Raw genomic sequence first — 25,153 nt, forward strand, 5'->3', positions numbered from 1 at the left:
CAAATTTAACGTTGGTCTGAACCACCTGCCAAAAACCAGCTGCCTTACACTAAATGGTAGAGAGACTGAGCGACTAGCTGGTGAAGGAAGTTCAGCATCTAATCAGATAAATGCCAAGATATTTTTCTTAAAAGTTGGCGCAGAGAAAACAAACAACCAACTAATTTTTGCTTTAGAGAATCTTTTCTAGCAGTTTAGCGTAAACGTCATTAGCATGTGATATTTAATGGTTGTATATGTTCTGGTTTTGATGTTTTTTCTACTCTAAAGTGGCCAAAATGAATAAATATAAGCAGTAATCAGTATTTTTTGTTGTTGTTGTTGTTTAATCAGTTATGAAAGCAGATTCGGGCTGTTTGGGGGCAGGGGTGAAAAAAAAATAGCCCACCACACAAAAAGTCATGATGCATTTGTGGTGAAACACTTCCAAATCCTATTCTAGCATGTAGGGCAGCCTATCTGGCACTGCAGCATGTTTTCTCCACTGAAAGGGAAGCCTGGAGGGGTTTGTTGCACATTGGGCCACTGTGGAGCGGACCTGATCATGTTTTATCAACCACAGGGGCTTGCATCAGGGTATTTGCAGCAGTCCACCAGATTAATGCCATCTAAAAACAATCAGTTGAAACAGCGTCACAAATGTGAAATTACAGATGCTCCACCATCTTTGTTGGTGTGATCTCACACGCTCTAACATTACAGGCCAATGTTTGCTGCTATTTCTCATCAGCCTCAGTCCAAAAACCTTTTTCGCTGAAGTCACTTCGCAGTAGCAAAATATCAGGCGTGAAGAATGAAATCAATGAATCCATTTAGCTGCTTCAGTTGCATGGTCCTGCCATATTGCATGCTAGCTCACTGAGTGAATTTGTGCTTTTTCTGCCATGAAAAGTCTAAATATTTGTTCAGAAAACTGCCTGCTGTCTTTTTGGCGACTCTGGGAAGCAGAGAGGAGGTTTCTGGCACATCTTCACCAGCTTCCAGGGTGCATGGAGGAGGGAAAAAGTGTAAAGAGGTCAACAAGCTCCAGCAACACCCTGATGAAGGCCACGAGCCAACACGCGTCGGTCTAAGAGCCTGTGTCCACATTTTTTGGGGGCAGAAAAGCGTTGGCTGAACGCTGGGATGATACTGCATGTTGGTTTTGATTGACAGCTGCTAACACTATGGTAACACAGGACTGATCACACGGCTTATAACAAGCTTACAACACGTGGGGTGATGAAAGCACAACAACACTCTCCAGCAACAGTCAGTGTTCAGACAATCTGCTCCCACAAATGGACTTTTCTGTGTCTGTTATGAGAGTCTCCGTCTGATAAAGCTCAGGATAGACACACAAAGCCAGAACAAGCTTCTACTCCATTTTCTGGATTACCAGGGCGACGAGTGACGAGTCTGATTGATCTAATATATGATTTGTTGCCTGAAGAAAAGGGACGGTGACACCATCAGTGCCTTTCTGAAAGGTTGTGACATTTTAAACTCGAGGCGCCCACATAAAAGAAGGCGAAGCGGTCTGAAAAGCTGGGAGCACAGGATGAAAAACAATATGTGGACACGGACCTTAATAATGTTGTTGTATATACTACAAGTGCTGCTGGAGCTTTATGACCTTTGGGGACAGAAGAGCTACACAACCAACTGATGGATGCTAGCTTGAAATACGCATTGTTATGCTAACATGTTTGCAAAAAGTTGTCTATAGAAACACCCAACAACACGGACAAAAAATCCTTTTGTTGTGTAATATGCAAGTTCAATATTCACTCATATTCCTTTGTAGCTCTGTTTGGTTGAGCTTTTAAACTCCTAAGAAAAATATCTTGTCCTTCAGCTGCTCAGTGCGCCATTATGTTTAGCAGTTAGCTGTTACCTCAGCCAGTTGGTGCAGGGAACATAGTGTACAATGAGTTTATAGCCTACTGTAGGATGTTTGTTGGCTGTAAATGGCTGCCTGTTTGAAATGAATAACTCCGACTGAACCATTCAGTATTTCTGTGGGCTATGGAGCCAAAACAGGGAGTTAAAGAAGGCTAAAAGCTCAGTATGGAGCTACATGTACAGAGTTGGATGACAACTTAAGTTTAATTCTGTCATTTTTTCTTTCTCTTTCTTTTCCTACTTTAAATGTTCTTTTTATCCATTTGTATGAGGTCATTATTCAAAACTATTGGTTGTTTAATGGCCGAAATACAGTTTTAGGGGCAATCCCAAAATGCCAAGTGAAAGAATTGAGCACAAATCATCCTCTACTGATCCTCTAAAACTATCAATATTAGCATTGATCGCCTCTATCATGGGTTTAAATAATGATACAGCTGAAATCACTCACATGATGAGCCACCAGTAAGGGGATGATTTGGTCAAAGAGAGCCATTAAAACTGTTATAGTGATGGAGAAATACTGAAATGTCCAGAAAAACAAAAATAAACTATAAACTAATGTGTTGTTTCGCCCACGTAAGCATCCATGAGAAGGTCTGAATATATCTGGCAAACATGGAAATTTTATGCATCCCTCTCTGCTTCCGCTCCATAAATAGTCCTCGGATGAGATATTTTTAGCACAAAGCTATTTTTTATGCGTCCTTGAAGTTGCAAAGGTTCTTACCGACTGTAATGCTGTTACCATTCTGTCGTCCCCGCTCTCTAATCTGGTGCTACTGCACATTTTTATGGAAACGACAAGTTCGATGTTTGATGAAGAGCTATTTATTACAGATTGTTTTTTTAATTTATTCAAGGAATGATTCAGCGAAGAAACACCGACTCTTTTCTCTGCTCCACGCTGCTCAACACCCTAATTAGACTTAAAGGATAGTATTGTTTGTTTCCTGTTATTTCAGCTTCTGTCGATACTCTGAGTTACCAAATCTGTCTTTTATGAATATCTACTATAGACATTTTAAACAGACATTCATGGTCCCCAGAGGACGATGCCTGCTGACCTGTGTGAGGCTCTGAAATGTTCTCTATCAACACAATGAAGTTTTCACAGTGAAATATCTTGACAACTATCGGATTGATTGTCATGAAAGGTCCACAGAGGATCAGTTGTGAAGATTGTGGTGATCTGCTGCCAGTTTTCTTCAGCATTTATTCAGTGAAATTACACAATGATTGCTTTACAGACCAGCATCCTGTTGATAAATCAGACTTTTGATTATGACCTTGTGATATCAGACGGTTGGTATTTAATAATGTCTCAACAATTTCCTTTACTTTCCTTGTGATTTGGCACAGACGTGTACAGTTTGTTCTCCAGAGGATGAACTCTGATAATCTTATTAACTCCAAATTTAAGTTTGTCCGGCAAAAATGACATCAGCCTCTGTGAATTAGTAAATGTGATGAAATATGTTTCATATCTACAGAACATACTCTCACTCACTATGACAGTGAGGGATACAAGCTGCACATAAGAAAAGTACTGTAATGCACAGAGTTGTTGTGTGTAAAAGTACCTACATTAAGAGCTACATTTCACTCATTACTCATTTCCCAGTGGGAGTCGTACGTACAGTTACAAGGCCGGCTCGCCTGTATATCAGCAGGATGTGATTTGGGGGAGAAGTATGTAGTCATTAAATACCCAGGGGGCAAAAATCTGAGTGAGCTCCTGTCCTAATTCATTCCAACATCAATGCCAGCGGCTGAACTGCTGCCTTGATTATACCAATTTACCCTCCCACCCGCCCAAAAGGAAGACATGTAATTACACTATTTACACTGGAGTGCTTTCCTCTCTGAAAGGTCTCAGAGTAAACACACGAGAGCTTTGTTTCTGCTCTGCGCCGGAGTCATTGTGATCGAAAAGTACAATAAATGTCAGGCTGTTTAACTCGGTGACACTGATGTAGAGTAACATTAACAGCTCTCAGTACATCAGGATGCGTAATAAAGGCTCTCGTGTATCTGAATAATGTCATCTAATGGAGGGGCAGTGATCAGTGTTGCATCACAATCAGATTAGAAAATGTAGCGCAGATGATTCATACCAGTGTGTTTAGACTGTAGACAACTATATCAGGTATCTATGAATCCTGAAGTGTTTAGATAAGTAGATACTACGGCTGTTTTAAGGAGGACACTCTAACCTGTTATTCGTTGCAAGTTCTCTCTCTCATTATGACTTAATAATTGAGGATGTCTAAATATAGAAGAAGTCTTCAAAGGTTTTAAACGGTGCCTGGAGATCTCAAAGCTCAGCTACATACAGGAAGAAAACACAAGCCAATTAACACAAAATCTTCATCACTTTGACAACATACACGTCACATTAACGTCTATAAAAAACCTGACGTAAATGTCTGTTTATTTTCTTTCTGGCCCGACTGCCAGAATAAAATGTTGGCATTTGCAAACCACGGATACGTTAAAACTGTAAGTTTAATATGCGTCTTCTTCACACTGGACCTTCGCTCGCAGTCTGTTAGGTTTAGGAAAACTCTGTGGTTTGGGTTAAAACAACTACATTATGTAACCTCAGTTACACATTTTCTTAAGTTTTGTATATAACTTCAGTGACATTATGCAAGTGAAAAAATAAGCCGTCGACTGCTGGTTTCACACTGGACATGAACAGCAGTCTCCTGGATAAAAGTCCTGTTTTTGTTTATCCCAATAATTGACAATAACTGCACCCAATAGTTGTCCACACAGCAACCCCTCAACCCTCACCCAAAACCACACATTCATTTTTACATTGCTGTTTGTGTATTGGTTAAATCATCGTGATACGTGTCTTAGAGATGCTTAGTTCCTCTGCCTTTCAAATAACTTACTTTTGAGTGAACAATACTCAATTGGGGTTTAATTTTAATGTGGCTATAAATACTTTCTTTTACATAAAAAAAAAACATGTGTGACTGTATCATTATGACTGTGAAAACCATGTGAAAGTTGTTGGAGCTTTATCGTGAGTCGCAGCTCATTGTTTAGCTGTCTGGATCTTAACGTTACTGTTTTGGTTCACTCAAAGAGTCATTTTTGGCTGCTATTTTGGCAAAATGAAAGATTTAAAACCCCACTGGTCTCTACCTGCTTCACATCAACCAGCATATAGACACAGTAAGCTAGTTGCTAACAGGTGAAGATATTGAAGCGTTTAGCAGTTACAGAGCCAGATATTTCCCTCAGGAGTTGGTAGAGACCAAACCCAGAGCAAAAAGAGAGTGAATATCTGGCCTACATTGGTTAAGCAGACAGAAACTCAACTCTAAATGAATGTTAATGTTGCTCCATGACTGTTGCATGTGTAAATTATCTGCTAAAAACATCAACTAGAAATGTCAAGATATGTTGAATCCAAAGTTTCCAGTTTCTGAAGCCCCCTAGTGGCCAAAAAAATCAGAACATTTCATTGTCATTGATTTAATTCCAGTATCACAGGAGATACTGGGTAGACGTAGCGTTAGCATTTTACGGGAAGGCCTCTTCCACAGCAGATATTTAGGCTGGTCTCACTGTCATGACTTACTAGTTAACTTTGACAGAACCGAGTCAACAACATTAATGTTATTAGTGACAAATGTGCTTTTCCTGTTATGATTGTCTGAAGTACAGGAAGAGTTTTTACTGACGAGAATCAGCTGTTTGTCTCTTCTGGAAACTTCTGATGGGATTTTTCTGTTTGCTTGTGGTTTCTGTATTTTCAGCTCGTCTCTTTAAACTGCTGTAATTTGTGTCGGTTTGCTTGAGTTTTACTTTTTGTTTTTTTGTATGTTATCACAGGGGTAAAGATGTTTTACTCATTTGCATTTGCTCCTATTTGCTTGTGCTGTCGTCAGTTGTCAAATGTTGAGCTTTCTGGGTCACAGCAGTTTCCTCATCTTGTTATTTAAAAATCAAGAGATTGAAAGTAGCCTGTAGGCTGTAAGCTTCATTTTGGGGTACTTCACAGTTTGTGCTACTTTGCACATCTACTCATTTATGTTCAGGGACATATTCAACTTTTTACTCTGCTGCATTTATTCGACCGCTAACACGTGTTATTACTGTGGGACGTAAGGTCAGCATTTTCCCATTATCGGTATCTGTGAATTTTTCTGTCAGACTGCCGATAAAATAACCGTATTTAAATTGTGCTACTTTGGCTCTGATGCAACATCCTCACACACAATGTCCCGCCCAGAACAATTTCTGATTGGTAACATGTCACAATTGTTAGCCTACAAACACTGAATGATCTGCAAAGTAACTACAAAGTTACTGCAAAGTAACTAGTAACTGAAGCTATCAAATCAATGTAGTGGAGAGGAAGTAAAAAGAAGCAGAGATAGGAAATACTCAAGTAAAGTACCTCAACATTGTACTTAAGAACAGTACTTGAGTAAATTGTACTTTTCATTTTTACTGCAAATGAATGTCGAGCCCAAATATCGATTTTCAGGCTCCTTGATTTCTAATAATTGGTATCAGCCCTAAAAAAGCCATATCGGTCGACCTCTAATTGTTACACAGTAATATATATTCTATATATATGCACATATGTCGTATATAAAAATGGCAATAATAATAATAATAATACTGACTTGTCTTTTGTTTTTTGTAATCGTGCCTTTTTACACTGATTTTATTATCTTATCATCTGAATCCTCGCTGTGTCACGGCCTGAATCCTTTATCTTCTTGTCTCTATTGTGAGGAAAAGTCTTTGTTTCTAATTCTCTGCCCGGTTAAGACACATGAATGAATGAATGAATGAATGAATGAATGAATGAAACCTTCCCCTGTTTGTACCCAGTGAAAACAAAACTGACCTCTGTTGTTAAATCAGCACACTGGTGAGCTCTTGTCCAAAGAACCGCTTGTTACTAAGAGGGTGAAGTCTAAAGAAGAGAGCGGACCCTTCAGTGTCGCGGCTACATAATGATGTCAGTTACAGTAGCTGGTTGTAGTGAAGTATTTAATGTACAGTGGAAGTGTGTACTTGACATTCTCATACTTATTACAGAAGACAAAGAAGAGGTTGATAGAAACAACACCACCATGAGTATACACCATCTAACCTCTAAAGATATATATAGATATATATCTTTAAGAGCAAGCAAGCGTAAACATTTCCACAGCTGTTAAATTTGTATTAATTTGTACGATTGACTGACGTATTGTCCTTCCAAAATAGATGTTTGTGAAGAAACTGTCACGTGACTCCTTTAAAGGCGCCGTGTGACTCAGCTGACTAAACCCACACTTCTAATTAAAGGTGTAATCCGGCTCTCAGACGGGAGCATCTTCCACTGTTCTGGCTTTAAGGAAAACAGATGTTCAAATAAACAGACACACGCTGTGCGACTGTGTGAGGCAGGTGATAAATCCAGACGATGCAACAACACAGAGGAAAATGAATTAAGAACTCCATCTACTGGCCGACGACTGAGGAACACAGTCAGGCTTTAAAAGCAGAAAAAAATCAAATAACAGCAGATATAGAGGGAGCGTTCAACAGAAACACGTGTGTGTCGACACATGAGGCCATCACATGTAAAGCTTGAATCTTTAAATAACAGAAAAACATTAGCTCAGGAGCAAATCATCCTTTAGACATCTATAAAGTGTAACTTAATGGAAACTTCTATAGAAACACACATGGGAGACGTGCTGTTTCATTAGTTTTTGTCAATTTTATCATGAATCTATTCTGTGTGCCTTTGAGTCTGGTCCTGTCAGAATATATAACCCTAACCCTAACCCATTTTGAGCTGTCACAGAAGAAAACACAGGTGTCACTAACACAATTAATGACTGATCCAGCCCATTAAGTGTCCCAGTAGAACCAGGACAGACTCTGGAAAACACTGGGATGGATTGCAGCCATCCTGAGCTGATGTAATGTAGTAATATCCTTTATACATCACGTGTTTCACAAAGCGGTGACCCTCCCCTCGTCCTTGCTTGTGAACGACGAGCCTCTCCAGGACGCCTCTTTCAGACCCAATCATGACACTATCACCTGTTACCACTGAACCTGTTCACCTGTGGAACGATCCGAACAGGTGTTTTTGGAGCAGTACACAACTTTCACAGTCTTATTTACTGTAGCTGCTGTCATGACTATCAAACATGTTGTTGCCATCAGATTCAGCTCAGGTACGGTTACATAAACTGTCTTTGTACTGTGAGTACACGTCAAACAGGATTATTAAATATTACATTCTGTTTTATTTAAGTCGATACAGTCACGACCTCCTGCTGAGAGAGACACGGGGGTATCATGGAGATTTTTAACAGAAATGAAAACAGCTTTATGGATTTTTGTCAGCCTTTGTCAGCCTTTCTTATGTCCTGTCATAGCTTTGGACTATTATTGTTGATATAGTCATAAAATGTTGTGTTGAAAGAGACAAAAACACTGGTATTAACCTTCTTCGCTCTTCTGGATTCAAAGCAGTCGTTTTGGAAATGATCAATTTTGTCCCCATCGTTCATAAAAGCATCATTAGCCTGGGTAAAAATGTGCTAAAAAAATAGCTTGCACCAAGAAATGTTGAGTAAAAATTTGATTAAATTAATTTTGATTGACATTATGCAGTTTCCCCTCTGTAATTATCTTCCTAACTAATGTTTGTTGTTTTTTAATTTATTTTTTGAAGAGCAACTTCAACAACTTCCCAGCACAGTGATGTCCTCTAGTACTTTGCTGGGTTAGCCTGGTGTATGTGAGCATCTCTATGAATTATTGGCACTTGATTTTTAAATAATTTGCCCTTGACAGTGCTGGAAAAGGTCTTGAAACAGTTATTAAAACATAACTTGTGACATGTTTTCTGAACCTACTGTAGGCTGTCATTATCTGAGTTCTGCCATCTAGTGGTGACTGCAGACGGACCGTCCAGTGTCACGGCTGCATGATGATGTCAGTGAAGTATTTAATGTACAGTGTACATGTGAACTTGAACTTCTCATACTTACTAAGACAGAGAAGAGGTTGATCTATAGAAACAACACCACCATGGGTATATTTTTTGACGGGTTTCAGTTTTAAATGATGCACCTGCTCTATACAGAACGATTGTGTCCCCACCTCTTCTCAACACAAAGTCATGTCCTCGGATTATCATATAAATAAAAAAACAACAAAAGTCTCAGGAAACAAAGTATCACACATCCTTTCTCAGCAGACCGTGTTCACCTGGTTGTCATAAAATTATCGATGTTTAACTTTCAGTTTTTTAATCTCTTTGAGGACTTTTCCAACGTGATTGCTGAAGGACTAACTAGAAGAATTAAACTACTTTAACTAAAAAAAAGTCAATAGTTTTGATTTCACATTCATGCTGCGTTCATTCTGGTAATAACCTGCGATCACCACCAGATGGCAGCGCTGGTTCACAGTTCACACCCTCTCCAGGTCCCTCAAACCATTTAAATCAGCTCATTTCTGGATGATTTCATGTTTTTGGCCTTGACTTTGCATCTCAAGAATAAAAAAAAATATATATTTTTTTCTCTCTCTGTTGAAGTGGCAACCTGCTATTATTAACTGTGTTTACATGCTCTGCTGGGTTGAAGGTGAGATAAACAAGCAGCAAAATCTGATATAACAGATTCACTAAAAGAAAAGGAAAAGGATAGAGAGTGGTGCTAAGTGCATTAAAAACTGATAAATATTTGTTTTCTTGTGTTGTCCCTGACATGGAGGATGATTCAGGGTGATTATTTTTCTGGTGGTAAGTGACTTTTTTCCCCAAGTGTTGCAGTAATAATCCAGAAACAGCAGTCGGTTTGGCATGACTGACTTAATCTTCAAACCAGCTGCAGATCTGGACTGATTATTAAAATAAATCCAATAACTGTTAATTAAATGAACTTTTGTGACGACCCCGTTGTCTCAGTTTGCTAACACAAAGAAGAAGAAGCTGCCAAGTGCGAGTGTCTCGACATCTGTGCTACATGATTGAAAAACCATGAATACATTTCAGTTAATTGGACGCCGTTAATTAAGAATGTGAGCCTGTTTGACCCGACAGAGTTTTATTACGCGTCTGTTTTAACTAAAAACTTGGAAAACAAGTCTTTACCAAAGTTTAATTGAAAGAAATATTTACAAGAAGTCAGTGTTCTGGAAATATCGACTGAATTAAAGAAAAAGTACTGAGTGAATCTTATTGTTAGTTTGTTGAGGAGGAGCTCGTTTATAGAGATAACTTATAAAACTCCTAGTATAGAATACATTTAGATATAACTCCTGCATGCTGTTTGAGTACATAACCTTCCAACATGACCACATACTTCATGTTTGTAAAGTAATCTATTACATTACCCAATCGGTATTCATTTCTAGGTGTTTGTATTTGTTTTGAAAGTAACAATAATAATCACATCAGCTTAACAGTGTCAGTGAGAAGTTGCAGGAGGCCGAGGATTCCTGACTGTCTGGACTTTCCTCCACAGACACCTGACCTCGAACCCACAGAACAGTTCTGGAGGAACCTGAAGAAGCTTTGTGGATCCCTGTCAGATCATGCTGCGACAACATGAGTCAGCAGGTTTCACACAAACTTGTGGAGCCCGTGCTCAGCCCAGCTCAAAACACAGTTCACAGCATCAAACCTACGACTAGTTAACAGTGAACGAATGTAACTAAGTACATTTACTCAAGTACTGTATTTCAGTACAATTTTGAGGTACTTGTGTATTTTCATTTTCTGTTATATTTCAACTCTGCTTCATTTCGGAGGCAAATAATGTAGTTTTTACTTACAATGTTTATTAGATTACTTTATGTACCAGTTACTTTACAGATTACTTTACCTCAAAGCCAAAGACACCGAAGTACCTTTAATACTTCAGTACATTCATCACCAGAAAATTACCTTTGATACTAAGTACATTTAGTATCAGATACTTTAAGTAAGGGTACTTTTTACAACCCTTGTTACTGCCCCAACCGTTAGCTAGCTAGCTGGCGTTAGCGACGTTACCTAGCTGGCGTTAGGGATGTAACGTTAGCTAGCATTAGCAATGTTAGCCACAACAAACTGGCAACCACTGGAGGGGGCAGATGTGACATGAATGAAGGAGGTTAGATGAACTGCCGCATTAACAGTGTCTGAATGTTGATGTCAATAACACCTTTAACTGGGAGTAGCCACATTAGCTGAGCAACATGCTAACGCCTGTTTCATAAAATAAACAGTAAAGAAACACAAACATGGCAAAACTTACAGCATCCAGGTCTGAAGTCAGCTCACAGCCGGTATCCATCCTCAACGTTAATACAATCCACACATCCTCCAGCTTGTGAAACAGCCTCACAAACAGTTTTCAGGTCGTTGTGGTCACATTTCTGTCACGTTTCCATCAAAACAAAGTTCATCCACTGGGTCCTGACATCCTCAGATGAGAGTAGATGAAGACCCTGTGTTGATTCTTGCAGCCAACAGAACAGCAGCTAATGTTTTTAGCTCTTAGCTTCGTACAGACGATCCTCATGTTGGAGATATCCTGTGGTTTCACGCTTACAAATGTTGAAACGCTGTGGCCTGTGGCTAACATGATGCTAGTGCTAGCTGTCATTGTACAGCTAGCTGTCAAGCCGTTGCCTGGGATACACATACTGGGGGCGTGGCTATTCAAATGAGCCTCAACCTTACATCAGAAGGGCAATAAAAAGTCAATAAAGTCTCAGTTTGTCGTAATTAAAGTAAAATCGCATGTAGTTTTGTGTTAAAGCGCTCAGTGAACTACATCGTCTCTCTCAACACACGTCACCAACACCAACATGGAGCCAACTGGGCTTTAAATATAAAAATCTGGCCTTTTTTAATCTCAGAAGTCCGATAAAAAAGTCAAAATCTTTTAAAAATGGCCCTATCCTATTCTGTACATGTTGTCTGACCCAGGCAGCCAACACAAACTGACTGGGATGTCCTATTTCACAGTTTGTGGGTTGGTAGACACTCCAGATACCTAAATATATGTGCCCAAGCCCCAAAAAAGTGAGTTTTTAATCATATGTGTGCGTCTCTTCCTGTAAATTCCTCTTTTTCAACTGTGTGTAACGCTGAGAGAAGCTTAAAAACTGGAGTCAAACCACTTGTGAACAAACACTGAGCCAATAAAGCTGAATAATCAGGGTCAGCTGACAATATTCACACAGTTACAGACTGAAGCAGCATCAAATCTCTTCCTCAGCTGTTTTCAGTTGAGTGATATTCAGACAGGCGAACAGCCGACGGTCCAGCCACGAGGTGACACAGTCATTATAACATCAACAACACCTGGACGTCAGCTACAGAACAGCATGAGGGCAGCCTTGATTTTCATAGTTATGCAGGTATTTGGTCCAACAATGACAAGTTCACCCCTCGGTCCTGTTTGAATGTCCTGAGCAGGCAGTTTATGTGACTCACGACCTGTCAGCTGGGAGGAAAACACACATGTCGAGGCTGATTCAGACCCACAGTGTGTGTGAGGAGATGAGAAGCTCCTGAAGTAAACTTGCTGACAAACTGTCCTTTTATCAGGCGAGGAGAGAGCGAACAGATGTACTGTATCCTTGAAATCTTCAGTGGGATTATAACGCGGAAGATTAACAACAAACTAACTGTGTTTACTCGTCTCCCCTGCAGCTACGCCATCGACGCTGATCCATAATAATAATCCCCCAGCTGGAGAACAAACAACATCTGGGCGTGGAGAGAAGGGAGAGGGCGACGTCTCAGCAGGGTGGGCAGCAGATGGTGACACTGCAGCAGCACTTCTCCAGGTAAACTCCTCCTCCACCTCCACCTCCACCTCCACACCACCGACAGACAGCCGCACAGTTCATACCAGAACCTGACAGAGGATTTTTAAATCGAACACTGACGTCTGAAGGGGACCTCAATCGATTTAACGCTTCAGAGAGTGTTTACAGATCTTCTGGAGGACGACTGTGTGTGTGAATAAAGCTGAAGACTACGAGTCTGTAAAATGAAAAAAGTCCAGTAGTGTGGAGAAGAAGTGAGTTAACCAGACCTCTGTTACTCACTGAGGCCCCGGGCTACATTATCCACCACTGACACGACACACCTGAATCAGATGAATTGCATTTTGGGTAATGTAGGCGCCAGCTTTTGAAAAGGGAGAAGAAGAAGCTATTTCAGGTTCTGCTGCATCAACTGTGATCCTTGTTTTTAGTCTCTCCATCAACAGTCAGACAGTGTTGAGGGCGTTTTGATGTAGTGGAATAAACTCAATTACTTGCATATATAATTAGTGCAGCTTTAAATTAGCCCACAGGGTTATGAGCTAGCTAGGAAAAGCATAAAAATGTTGTTAGCGCAGGTTAAACAAGCTAACATCTCAAACTAGGCTACATTTTAGCGCGTGTTTGGACTAAAAACAAGATAATTTCATTGGCGACTGTCAGATAATCTGGAAACTACTCTAATTTATCAGTTTACTTTTATTGTCAGCTGTACGACATTTATCCAGATAGTAGTTATATTATATTTTCTTGCCCAGTTGGTGAACAACCATGAATCCGGTCAACCTGTGAGAGAAGTGCAGGAGCCAGTTTCAGGGTTGAAAAATGTCCAAATAAAATGTCACTACTTTGTTGTTTATTCAATGAAAACACTTAAAAAAGACACTGTGAGGTTACATTTTTCAAACAGTCTCCCCTCCATCATCGGACCTTATATCTTAAAAGCCAGTCAACTCAATGACAAATCATCCAAACGAGCATCAAACTTAATGCGTCGCACACATCAATCAAACACCAGATGTGATGAACGGCTCAGCTTTTTTTGTCGACATCCAAGATTTTCATTAACCTGAGAGCCCGCTGCATGTCGGGATCGCCGTATAAAGACAGAACCCACTCAGTTTTATTGGAGCACCGACACTAGAACTGGATCTGAAGTGTCGACCCTCTGCTGCGAGGGCCTCTCATTGTGTCCAACTCATCGATCTTTTCCTCCCAGCGTGCGATAAAAGGAAATAATAACCACACATTATGTCCAGCCAACTGCTGCTGCCTCCTCCTGATGCAGGTTCAGTCCCGTCTGCATGTGTTCAGCCAGGTGTGAGATGAGATGAGGCGTTAAGTTAATTCTCCTCTGACATGCTGAAGATATCTGAGCTTCATATTCAGGAAAACTACAAACCAGGCTTGTGAAGAAGTTGACGTGTCACTAAAACTTATAACTGAAAAAGAAAAAACATAAAAATATAAAAACTCTGCTAAATCGTGGTTTTGACTAAATTGCATGTTTTGTTTAAATCGCTTCATTCTCTTATATTTTTTGGTCCATTTAATCTTGTCACATGCAGCGTCTCATTAAAGCAAACCCTTACTTATGATTTTAAAAAAATCTTAATTTTCTGGTAAATTGCCTTTAAAAACTGAACTCAGACGACCCTGAAGGGGTCTTTATTTACAGAACAACCTCACCGATTTTAGATATTTTCCACATGAAAACATCTGTGAAGCAGAAGTCCACACAGTCTCTCCTCCAGCAGAGGTTCAGATACTTAAAAGTAGAAGTACTGATTCAGCTTCTTTACTCCAGTAGAAGTAATCGAGTACAGGCTCTGAAATGTACTCAGAGTATCAGAGTAAAAGTCTCCCTCTGAAGGACATTTGTGGTCAAAGCTAACTGAAGCTCACGTCATATTAATATAATTCAAAGACTATTAAAGTTAAAGGTAGAGTCAGTAGGATTTGTCCCAGCTGTTCCTGAACGCACCACAAAGATAGTTGATTGTTGAGTCTCATTCCCAGGACGTCAAATAGCCACATGTTGGGTTGGTAAAGTGTCCTGAGCAGCAACAAAGAGAGAAAATAAGAAAATCTCTGCAGATACGAGACACTAACACGCCTTTTCTCCCCATTCCAGTCTCCCTCTCTGTCTGTTTACGTCTTCTTACGTCTTTGTTTTGTCTCGTGCACTGATGACGTGAAATAAAAATAATCCATAATTCCCCTCAAATGCATCAAACTAAAGTAACAAGGCTGTTTTGAAAATGTGAGGAGGAGAAAGTTCAGATATTTGTGTTCAGATGTAGAGAGAAGTCAAAAGCTGTCAGAGAAATAAATACTCAAGTAAAGTACAGATACCTGAAACATGTACTTGAGTACAGTAATGAGGTATTTTTACCTCGAAGTTTCTCTGACTGCTTTGTAAACTCACACCAACACAATCATGTACTGTAAGATTGATTTGAAGTTTCAAAACACTTTTTTACTCACACAAAATGATCGAGAACAAAAGGAACAGATCATTTCGTCTTTACGTAGTTTCACTTAAGCATCTTCACGGATTTAAACATTGAAACTTGCTCTCAGTGCTTCTGTCTGATGCACATTAACTCTGATATCACTTAGTTTTGCTACAGAAATGATACGTACAGTAGTTGATGTTAAACAAGCTTTTAAAAGCAGATCTCTTCTTCTGTCTTCTGTGTGATTGTAAGTCCTTGAATAAACTACAGTAACAGTGACTGTGCAGCAGTCAGTGGGTGCAGAAAATAGCAGCTAAACAGTAAAATATACAGCTGACTCACTCATTACTGAAACGTACAGTTCTCATTTCTCTCTTAAGACTGTGGGAAGTGGAAAGTATTTAATAATATCTGACTGTAATAAATAATTTTCTTTCAACATGTAGGATGATTATGGATACATTAGTCGTCGCGGTGACAGCTGAGAGAGTTTATATGATGAATAATAGTGTTTGTCTTTAAGGATTTCATGTTTAAATAAACCTAATTATGTCAACGTGCCGTAAATAATAGAGGAGAGAAGAAAACGCCTTCAGGAGAGAAGCAGCGAGGTGCTCGTGTTCGGCTCAGTCGTCACTGGAGGAAGGAAACTAGGCCACTCATCCACTCATTCATTCATTCATTCATTCATTCATTCCTCGTGGTGCATGATGAGCTCTGTAAAGTGTAGCCTGTGGTTAAATGTCACAGAGCAGCAGAAAGCCCTCTGGTGAGAATTAAAGGGTCCCTTCATCTACAGTATACAGACTCACTGGAGCTCATATACATACAGTCAACACATGCATGAGAGCACGTGGGAGGTGGAAGTCGGCAGGAGGTCAGTGGGGAAACGACCACGGGTGATATTTCCTGTATAAAGAATAAAGTGTCTAAAAAACTGAGACATTATCGCACACACGGGCAAAATTACACGGTTAGGATCACAGTGGTGTCATCTGTAGTCCTGAAACCTGGAAATCAGTTAACGTTTGTGAACATTCGGTTCCCTCGTCTCAAAGTCTGTGATTTTTAAATAAGGTCTGTTAAGATATTTTCATGCCTACAACATAAAATACATCATTAAATGTCCCACAATTTAATTATAAAGCTGTTACGTGTGTTGCTAACAAGTGTCTAACTGAGACTTCAGAGGTTGTCGGGGACATTAAACGTCATCACAGCAAACTCGGAGACTCGTCTACTCACTAGTCCGTCTTTACAGGCCGACTCTAGTTACAAACTATTCCTACTCTGACTTTACAGCTTAGTGGTGGTGACGTTTAATTCACGTGACCGTGATGTCGTCTGTTTATAGTCTAACATTAGCTTTTTACTGCTACAGATTTAATTCACGCTTTGAAAGTCACTAAAACTGTGTTAATCTGTGAAGATGATGTTGTGTTGTTGAACAAAACGGCAATATTCAAAAAAGAGATTCACCTCCAATACGACACCGCAGGAGCTTTTCCACCACTTTGACACATAAAGGTCCTTTTCTTCAGTCACTGAGTGTTCAGCTATGAGAGTTTTACATGTGGTGAGCACCACACTGCAGCGTTTTGCCACATCCAGGTCCCAAAAATGTTCATTCGGCAGCACTTCTGAGATTCGGTTGAAGGCAGAGGACGAGTCAGACCGCAGACGTCTGTCCTGTCGGCTGTCTGCGGCCTGAGAGGACGAGGCTGCTCGTTAGGGAGGTTGTTTTTCTTGAGAGCACTCAGCTTCTCGTTATTTCCCACACAGTCCACAGAGACCAAGAGACCCAGTTTACCTTCAGTGCCCAGTCACGAACACAGAGAGACTCACTCTGAGCTGAGGACTCGTGTGGTCAGCCTCCACTCAAATGTCCAGAACCAGGAGAGCAGCATGGGGCGAGAGATGGAAACAGTGGAGGCAATGAATGAAATATGACACAGAATAACATGAATTTTAACAGGAATCTGATGCGACTCCCTGAAGAGCCGGCGTGATGAGCCGGAGCTTTAAGGAGAAACACCTCATGATGAGATCAGTTTGACTTTTTCTGGACTTTAAACTCAGAGAGAGAGTCCAGTATCCCTCCTCCCCGCTGTTTTCACTTAGTCGGGTTTGTTTCGGGTCAGCGGCGCTGACTCAGGGGCAGGAAGCCGATGGTGTTACCAGTCAGCAGTCGGCGCTAATGGCCGAGCCACGTGCATCAAACAGGAGGAAAGCTGCTGTGGAAGCGACAGAGCAAAATGTCACCGCGCTCAACATTATGGAGAAACATGCTCAGTGTCTGTCGAGCATGTAGCGACGGCTCAGAGGGGAAACGATTACAGGATCACAAGGCAGGACGACAGCGACACAGAGGAAACAAACAAATGTCAGCTGTGGTTTCACGTTCTGAAGCCTTATGAATACGTGGAAGAGTTAAAACACGATGTGAGTTCACACAAAAAATAAGAAAACTAATGTTTGAGTCAATAAAATGCTCAAAGTGTTGCTTCAAGTTGCTTCTTTTGTCCAACAAATAATCCAAAACCCAAAAAACACCTTCATTGACTGTCATAAGTGACAAAGAAAAGTTAAAGAAGCTGTCGAAACAAAACTTCCTTTTGATCGACTGATCCATAAATCGACTTATTGATGCAGCTCTGGTCTAATCACCAGGATCAGTGTCAGCCATTTTCTGCAAAACCACAGATCCGTTAAAAACTGAATGTTTCTTTATGTTGTAACTTTACGTTTGTTTAGGTTGAATTTTCTATTTCTCTCTGATAATATGTCAATGTTGTGTTTACATGTTGTCTCTGCTGCCCCCTGGTGGCCTTTAATGGGTTACTGCGAGTTAGAGCCAGAGTGTTTTACGTTTTCATTTGTTTATCTATCTTTGTCTAGATTTAAAGTTTACACAGTACAACACATCATTCATGTTTTTCATTTCAATAACTCCTAAAGTTGAATTAAAAACGAAGACACAAACTGATGTCAAACTACATGTTGGAGGTTTTCTGCTTTTCATCAAATAACATTTAACCATCAGATTTACTTCCTTATCTGATAGATGAGGTGTTTGTTAGTAACATTATTAAATCCTCACCACTTTAAACTGCTTCCTGTTGTCGGTCGACGTGGTGTGATTGTTTCTGGGTGCGTCAAAGTCTGAAGACTGGAGGTCAGGTGGTGTCAGGAGCAGCTGATCAGAGGATGGTTATTAATTCGTGAAATGTCCCTTTAACGTGTGAAACTCCATCAACAGGTTTATCTGCTTCACATCCTCTCAGTTGTACCTTTGCATCCAATTATCGACTTCATTACTGTTTCCACCGAGCTGGAAAAATTACATCGTACTGCAGCCGGTGTTAATTTCAGCACTCAGCGTCTGCTCGTCATAAACTACTACATGAAGGTAAATCTGGTCAGTGATCCGGACGTAAACACGAGCTGATCAGCACCATCAACACTGGACTCCCGAGGTGATCGACGTGAATTTTAATATGATGTCTGACGAGAACAAGAACTAAACAAACTACGTATTTTCTCACTGTTACAGAGTAAATATCATGTTTTATGAAGTCTTTGAGTCTCTGGTACTTTGGCTCTGACCAGTTTTCTTGTCTTCTTCTTGAACGCAGCATGGAGGAGACGGTGCGAACGCTTCTCCAGAACCAGGACTCACTGGAGGGGCCCAAGGTGGACCCACTGGACCTCATGAAAGCATACAAGGTACAAGAGGGACCTGCAGGCTCCAATATATGTTTATACTCAACCTACGAGTGATACGACTTCACACTTTCAAACTGTCGCAGTACAAACGCCAAAATACAAAATCCTTCTCATCAAGTTTCCACAGAAAGCAGATCCAAAGTCAGGTGACAGGAAGTTTCTTGTTTAGGTTCAGTAAAGATCACAGTTTGGGTTCAAAGCAGTATGATAAGCTACGTTACACCTGTGACGAACGTTAAATATCCGTTAACTTAATATGCATTTCTTTGGTGTCACCAAAGGTTTAAAGTCAGTTTAACTGAGGTTTAATGTCCATTTATTAACATTGAGAAGTAAAAAAGGGATGGATGAGCATTGATATTCCAAAATTTAAGTTAATTTCTGCTGAAATCCTGTTTCTTTATGTTCAATTTTAACTTTATGTCATGACAACGCTGTGTTTATTATCTGGTTAGGGTTAGCCACAGGAAACACTTGATAAGGTTTGGAAAAAATCTTGTTTTTGCTTTCCTGGTTCTGTCCCTGCAAACACAGAACATGGCTGGTCTCGTAAAGTCTCATATATCATAAGTATGAAACATAAAAACTTGAACATTGATGGTTTGCAGGACTGTACAATGCCAACATTTTTTTCAGTTTTCAGAAAGTTAAAGCTGAAAGTTTACTTCAAAAAGTGTTTTAAAATTTAACCTCACCGATACGTCGTTAGCCTCCCTGGTCGGGACCCTGCTTCGTGTCCCCAGATGGAGCCGAGTCCTCACAATGTGACGACGAGGACACAGATCAGCTTTGATGTATTTCATTATTTAATTAAATTTAATGAAACCATAAACCAAATGCAAACAGGATTTCTAATCCCTAACACTAATTATTTATGAGTCTTGTGTAAGTAAATCTTCCCCGTCTCACGCTGCCATACGTCTCGCTCTTTTGTTTGAGTCCGGGCTTTATTAATATTTGGTTTCGGCAACACTAATCATTAATGCAAAGTGTTAAATAATGCAGCATTACATCACATCGCAAACAAACATCTCAGCAGATAATCTCAGGAAAACAAGCGTGAAGCTGCAGTCTGAGAAAATAATATATCAGAGCCCGAGATGAAGAAAAGAAGATGAGTCGTACCTGAAATAAAGAACAGATGTGAATCATCCTCCGCTGTACAAAAGCACCGTGAGATCAATCTTTACATTACATTGTGTTTTTGTGTTAAAGTGCACTCAGAGATGAGTCGGAGCGTCAGAGTGGCTCCATGCAGCTGATCTCACCCACCTGTTACTCCGAGCTTCATTCATCTGAACAATACACACTGGAAATGTCGGGCAGCTTTTCCTCGAATGTATTTTTACAACCTAATCGAGCTGCACAAGCTGCTTTCTGCCAATTTTATACTAACAACCAGCAACTTTCAACATGTTCGCCATTTGCAGAGACGTACATTGCCAACTTTTATTCTGGCGACTGAGCCGTTAGCCTCGACGGTGAGGTTTGCTTTGGCCAGCTGTGTGTGTCTTTAATCCCAAATGCTGAACAGCTCAGGTTCATTCAGATGAGGCAGTGCAAAGCAAGTTGTTGGTGTTTTTAATGGAAGATTTGCTGCTTCTGGTGCAGCGTCAGTCTGCTGAGTCCAGTAAATGTAAATTAAATGTGCAGCAATATCATGTTTAAATCATAAATACACCGTTTTATTGAATCCTCCTCCAACTGATGAGTTTAAAACAGCAGTAAAAAAATCTTTTAATGAGATTGAAGTCAGAATCTACGCCACTGAATGTCTCATCTATCACCACATGTCAGATCTCTGAGGCTGAGTCAAATACAAATATTGATTCTTTCTCATTTAATTCAGCAACTGGTCGGAAAAACTGAAATTTAACATTTCTATTTTAGAAACAAGACTTGCTTTTTAAGCTGGTGTCTCTGGATGCACTGGAAGTGATTGTTAGTTACTGTGGATGTTTTTACATTGTGATTAAAGTATTTTAGATATTTTATGATCCCGTCATTTGTTCTTTGTTTTAAATTGTTATATGTTTGCTTCACACCTGAAACCGTAACTGTGCTGCTTCCTCGTTCTTAAATAAACTCAATGAGACTGAACTCTTGGTTTAATTGAGGTGAAATGAAAGTGGTCTCCATTTATGAATATATATGAGTCACTCTGGAGATGAGAAGTTATTCTTCATTTCTTCATCTGCATTTCAGGACAAACTCCTGGAGGAGATGTGGAAGCAGCAGGACAGTCTGGAGGGTCCGACGGCCACAGCGGCAGAGAGGCCCGCCTCGCCGGAGGCCGGCGGCGGCGGTGGAGGAGGGTCAGAGGAAAATTCGAAGGACAGCAATCCCCTGCTAGAGCGACTCCGAGCCCTGGAGGTAAAGTGGATTGCACGGTCCACTTCTTACCTTTCCTCAGCACTGTTTCCGTTCCCTGTGTCCTCTCCTTTCAGCCCTGAAATGAAAGATTGATCGATAAATTGAGAGTAAAACATGTTTTATTTAATTAAATGTCTTTCACCTGAAATCGAAGGAGACTAAAATAAGAGAGCAGCTCAAGGACACAGCACATGAGGCTGTTTTTACAAGGACTCAATATAATTGTACTGGTTACATGATGGTTTTGTTTCTTCTTTATTTAACAGGGATTAAAGAAACTCATTAAAAGCATGGTGTTAATTCATCCCTAACACTTTGAGGCTGTTCACAACTGGCGTCTCAAGTGACAACTTGTGATCAGACCACACTTCCCCTCTCTATATATGCAAGTAAAGAACAAATGGATACAAAAATACATTTTTTTTACACAGATAAAGAAATATCCTCATGTAACATTTGCCGAATTAACAAAAAGGGCCAAATAAATAAGAATATGTCATAAAAAGCATTTCACAAAGTTTATAAAGTTTCTCCTCACGCAACAACTCACAAAATTGAGCGTTTTTTAAAGGGAGTCTGGGGAATTTTGCCACGGGCGTCAAAGGAGTAGCTTATATTGGTTAATATTTACTGTATTTGTACAATCTGACATCTTTACATCAATGAAATGTCGTCTTCTTTCATAAATGAAGTGTAAATGGTGAAATTAGTTGAAACAGCTGATTAATGTTGGCAGGTAAGACGCACTTAAGACACAGAAGCAGAAAAAAAAGAAACCACATCATGTTTTGTAAGCGATGCCGAAGTTACAAAAAGACATGAATGATTTTGAATCTGTCATAGCAAAGTCTCACAAAGTTTGTAAGAATTGTCCTCACTGAGCAACTCTTAAAATTGTGCTTTTTGTTAAGGGAGTCTGGGGATATTGTGATTACTAATTATATGGCTGGATCAGTTGAAACAATCTTCTCCTTCGAGCTGTCCCCTTATGATCGGCTCACTCAGGACGGATGTTGATACCAAACGTGAACAGCCTCTTTGACAAACCCTCGCTCGGTAAAATCTGAACTTTTTCTTGCTGGTCCTCATCAAAACTTTCACGCACGTTGCAGAAATCTGCCGCAGACGTCTCTGCTATCACTCCAAATTGCTGTTTTTGTGGTATCAGACTATGTTGTTTGCTGAAAATTGCTAGCTGACGGCTAGGCTTTTTAAAACCATTAGGGAAATCTGGGATTCACGAAAATAATTCAACAGCTGCCTAAGGTAAACTCATAATGATCAGTGGAAGACAAACCCATCAATTCATATCAGCATGCAAAATTAAAAGCATCTCTAAAAAATAAATGAATCCTCCGTCATGTGTCATTCATGGCAGCTCCATCTGAAAACACCACGAGACGAGTGGATAACAAACAAGTGCAATCAGCGCTCCTTCAAGCCTCCGTCCTTCGCTGAATATCTCAGAAAATGAGACTCCATTATGCTGAAGATCCGTCCGAGGGGCAGGAATGAAAACAGGAGCAGGAGACAAAGGAGTTATTCATATCCAGGAGGTGATAATTAAAATGCTGACAGGGTAGTTAACATTTGTAGTCAGTGTTCCAGTGAACGCCTCTCTGTCGCAACGTCTCTGCTCAAAGGTAGCGGGACTCACCATCTGTTGGGAGGCCTCACACACACACATTATTGATCACACTGCACTGTAGCCTAAAGGTGAAACACACCTGAAAACACACTTCACTTTGTTTACTTGTTTTACTCTGTTCAACATGATACTGTAACACACTGTTACAGTAGGAAGTGCTGCAGGATGAGTCCTCAAACTCGGATATAAGTTAACAGTTTTGCATTTCCAGGTCCCTCATCTTGAAGTTGATGACCTTGTGTTCAAAAGTTAGGTTATTTTAGATCACACTACCTTGCCTGGCCTGACACGCCCTACTGATTGGCTACATCCTGCCCGTTAAGTAAAGCACATGTACAACTCTCACCAAAGATTGAACAGAGGCAAGATGTCTCACTCCGTAGCTAAAACAAGACACAGTGTGAAGAGGGATGCTGCAGCAAGGCACCATGTGAGAAAAATAATGTGTTTTATTTCTACTAGGACCCCCGAATAAAAGTCTGAACCTGAAAATTAGCACAATATGCCCTCTTTTAGTAATACCGATGCAGCCTGCAGCTCCTCGTGTGTAATCTGTCTTGGCACCGTCACAGGTCACAAGTCAAGTCCACTTAAAGTGCTTGTTTTGCTACAGACAGACTCAGATCGTGTCTGACCACATTATGTAAAGAGTCCCTACTGAGATAAAGTGTTTCGTTAAAGAGTAAAATCCTTTTTGTTTAACCTGAATCGCTCCTGCCATGGCCACCAAACTCCACTTGCAGAAACACTAATTTTACTAAACTTTTTTTTTTTTCCAGTGGTGATCTAGCCGGTACATCAGACACTAATATGTTCCTGAATTAATTAATTTATAACCCCTATGACTTTTTCTCTTGTGAATCACAGTGTATTATCCACGGCTGCCTGAACATCAATAACTGAAGAGCATGAACACCAGTAACCAAGAGCTGCTTTCCTCAAGAGCAACAGTAAATATACAAAAGAAAAAATTAGACAAAGTCCCTTCAAAGTATAAAAAATATAAAAAGTGTACTACTGTACTAATAACATACTGTAATTTGTAGTTTGGGGGAGTTTAAATAATGTTCCAGGACAACACAAGATTTGGACATTCTGCTTTTTCTCTCATTTTCCATGGACTGGAAAACTGGTCAACAATTCCAGATTTTCCAGGTTTTCCAGGACACGTGGGAACAAAACGGACCCTTTGTGGTGGAAACGCTCCGAGTCAAACCGAGTAGAACCAATCCGGCAGATGTAACAGGAAAAACAACATTAGTGACTCTTCTACGCGCCTGTAAATTAAAATCCAACCGACAGATTCAAATTAAAACTCGTACACACAGCAAACACACCGTGAGTTTATCAATATGTTAATAAATGATTTCATGCAGCACATGTAATTATCACCGTATGTGCATCGACTGAAAACCCTTTAATGTTGCTTCCTGATAACGTCGCATTAATTATGTTCAAGTTCATGTAATTAGCGGCGTGAGTGCTCGCTGGATTATTGGAAACGACTGAACATCATTTCAGTGATATTTAAAGTCGAAGAAAGTCTTTCCTAACCGCTCCGTCATTAGAGATGATCTTTCAGAATAAAGTGCCTCCTTAAATTACATCAATTTTCTTGTCTACTCTGTTGACCCTAATGGATCACTCTGAGTGTGTTCGTGGGGTTTTTTCACGCCGCTGCCTCCCTCTTCATGGTGGCTGCCTTTATTTTATCCACATTTGTAATTAAACTTTAACGCTGAGCTGGAGAGACATTACAAGCTTTTCCATTTAGCCGGAAACTGCTCTCCAGTCGTTACGGCACACTCGGGTACCTTCCGCACAACCTGCCGTGGAAAATGAAAAAAAAAAAAAATGTTGCTCTAAGAGGCGCAAATATGAGTTACAGGATAAATAATACAAATAAACTGAGCTCGCCGAGTGTTTCTGAATCCGCTGAGCTCCTCGACCAAACAGTGTTATTCAGTGGAGTTTAACAGCGAAGCCTGAAGTGCTGATTAATGTGACGCTCGCTGCAGATCGACCATGTTAACTCTGCAGAAACAAGGATGGAGGAGCACGCTGCCAAACATTTACACCCTGTTTACATCCAGGATCACTTTTACATTATGATGATCCAAAAAAATTAGTTTAGTTTGTCTGAATCCAGATTTTAAGCCTGAATTTACTCACTGACATGAAGTACTGATGTCTTTTTACCTTAATCCGACCAACTAGAGCCAAAAGACTCGACAGCTGAGCTTTGTTTCAT

At 40.2% G+C, this 25,153-nt stretch overlaps 2 protein-coding genes and 1 long non-coding RNA gene across 6 annotated transcripts in view; 1 reads left to right on the forward strand and 2 right to left on the reverse strand.

The window, feature by feature from the left end:
- cUnh2orf69 (chromosome Un C2orf69 homolog) overlaps positions 1-11,533 on the reverse strand; it is a 38,884-nt gene extending 27,351 nt beyond the window's left edge. Inside the window, exon 1 of the mRNA XM_084362053.1 lies at positions 11,172-11,533. The gene's annotated coding sequence lies outside the window, so the exon portion shown is untranslated. The remainder of the gene's footprint in view (positions 1-11,171) is intronic.
- Positions 11,534-12,584: 1,051 nt separating this feature from the next.
- Positions 12,585-25,153, forward strand: part of LOC311262557 (nck-associated protein 5-like) — a 58,005-nt gene continuing 45,436 nt past the window's right edge. For all 3 annotated transcript variants that reach the window (XM_084362046.1, XM_084362047.1, XM_084362048.1), the window contains exons 1-3: positions 12,585-12,714; positions 18,791-18,881; positions 21,087-21,254. In XM_084362046.1, coding sequence (XP_084218172.1) covers positions 12,686-12,714; positions 18,791-18,881; positions 21,087-21,254 — 288 coding nt within the window. In that variant the 5' untranslated portion in view covers positions 12,585-12,685. The remainder of the gene's footprint in view (positions 12,715-18,790; positions 18,882-21,086; positions 21,255-25,153) is intronic.
- Positions 20,540-25,153, reverse strand: part of LOC311262563 — a 71,049-nt gene continuing 66,435 nt past the window's right edge. For both annotated transcript variants that reach the window (XR_014623275.1, XR_014623276.1), the window contains exon 4: positions 20,540-21,330. This is a non-coding gene — a long non-coding RNA (uncharacterized lncRNA). The remainder of the gene's footprint in view (positions 21,331-25,153) is intronic.

This window comes from Pagrus pagrus (assembly GCF_965226575.1).
Source record: "Pagrus pagrus genome assembly, chromosome: 9".
Lineage (NCBI taxonomy): Eukaryota > Metazoa > Chordata > Actinopteri > Spariformes > Sparidae > Pagrus > Pagrus pagrus.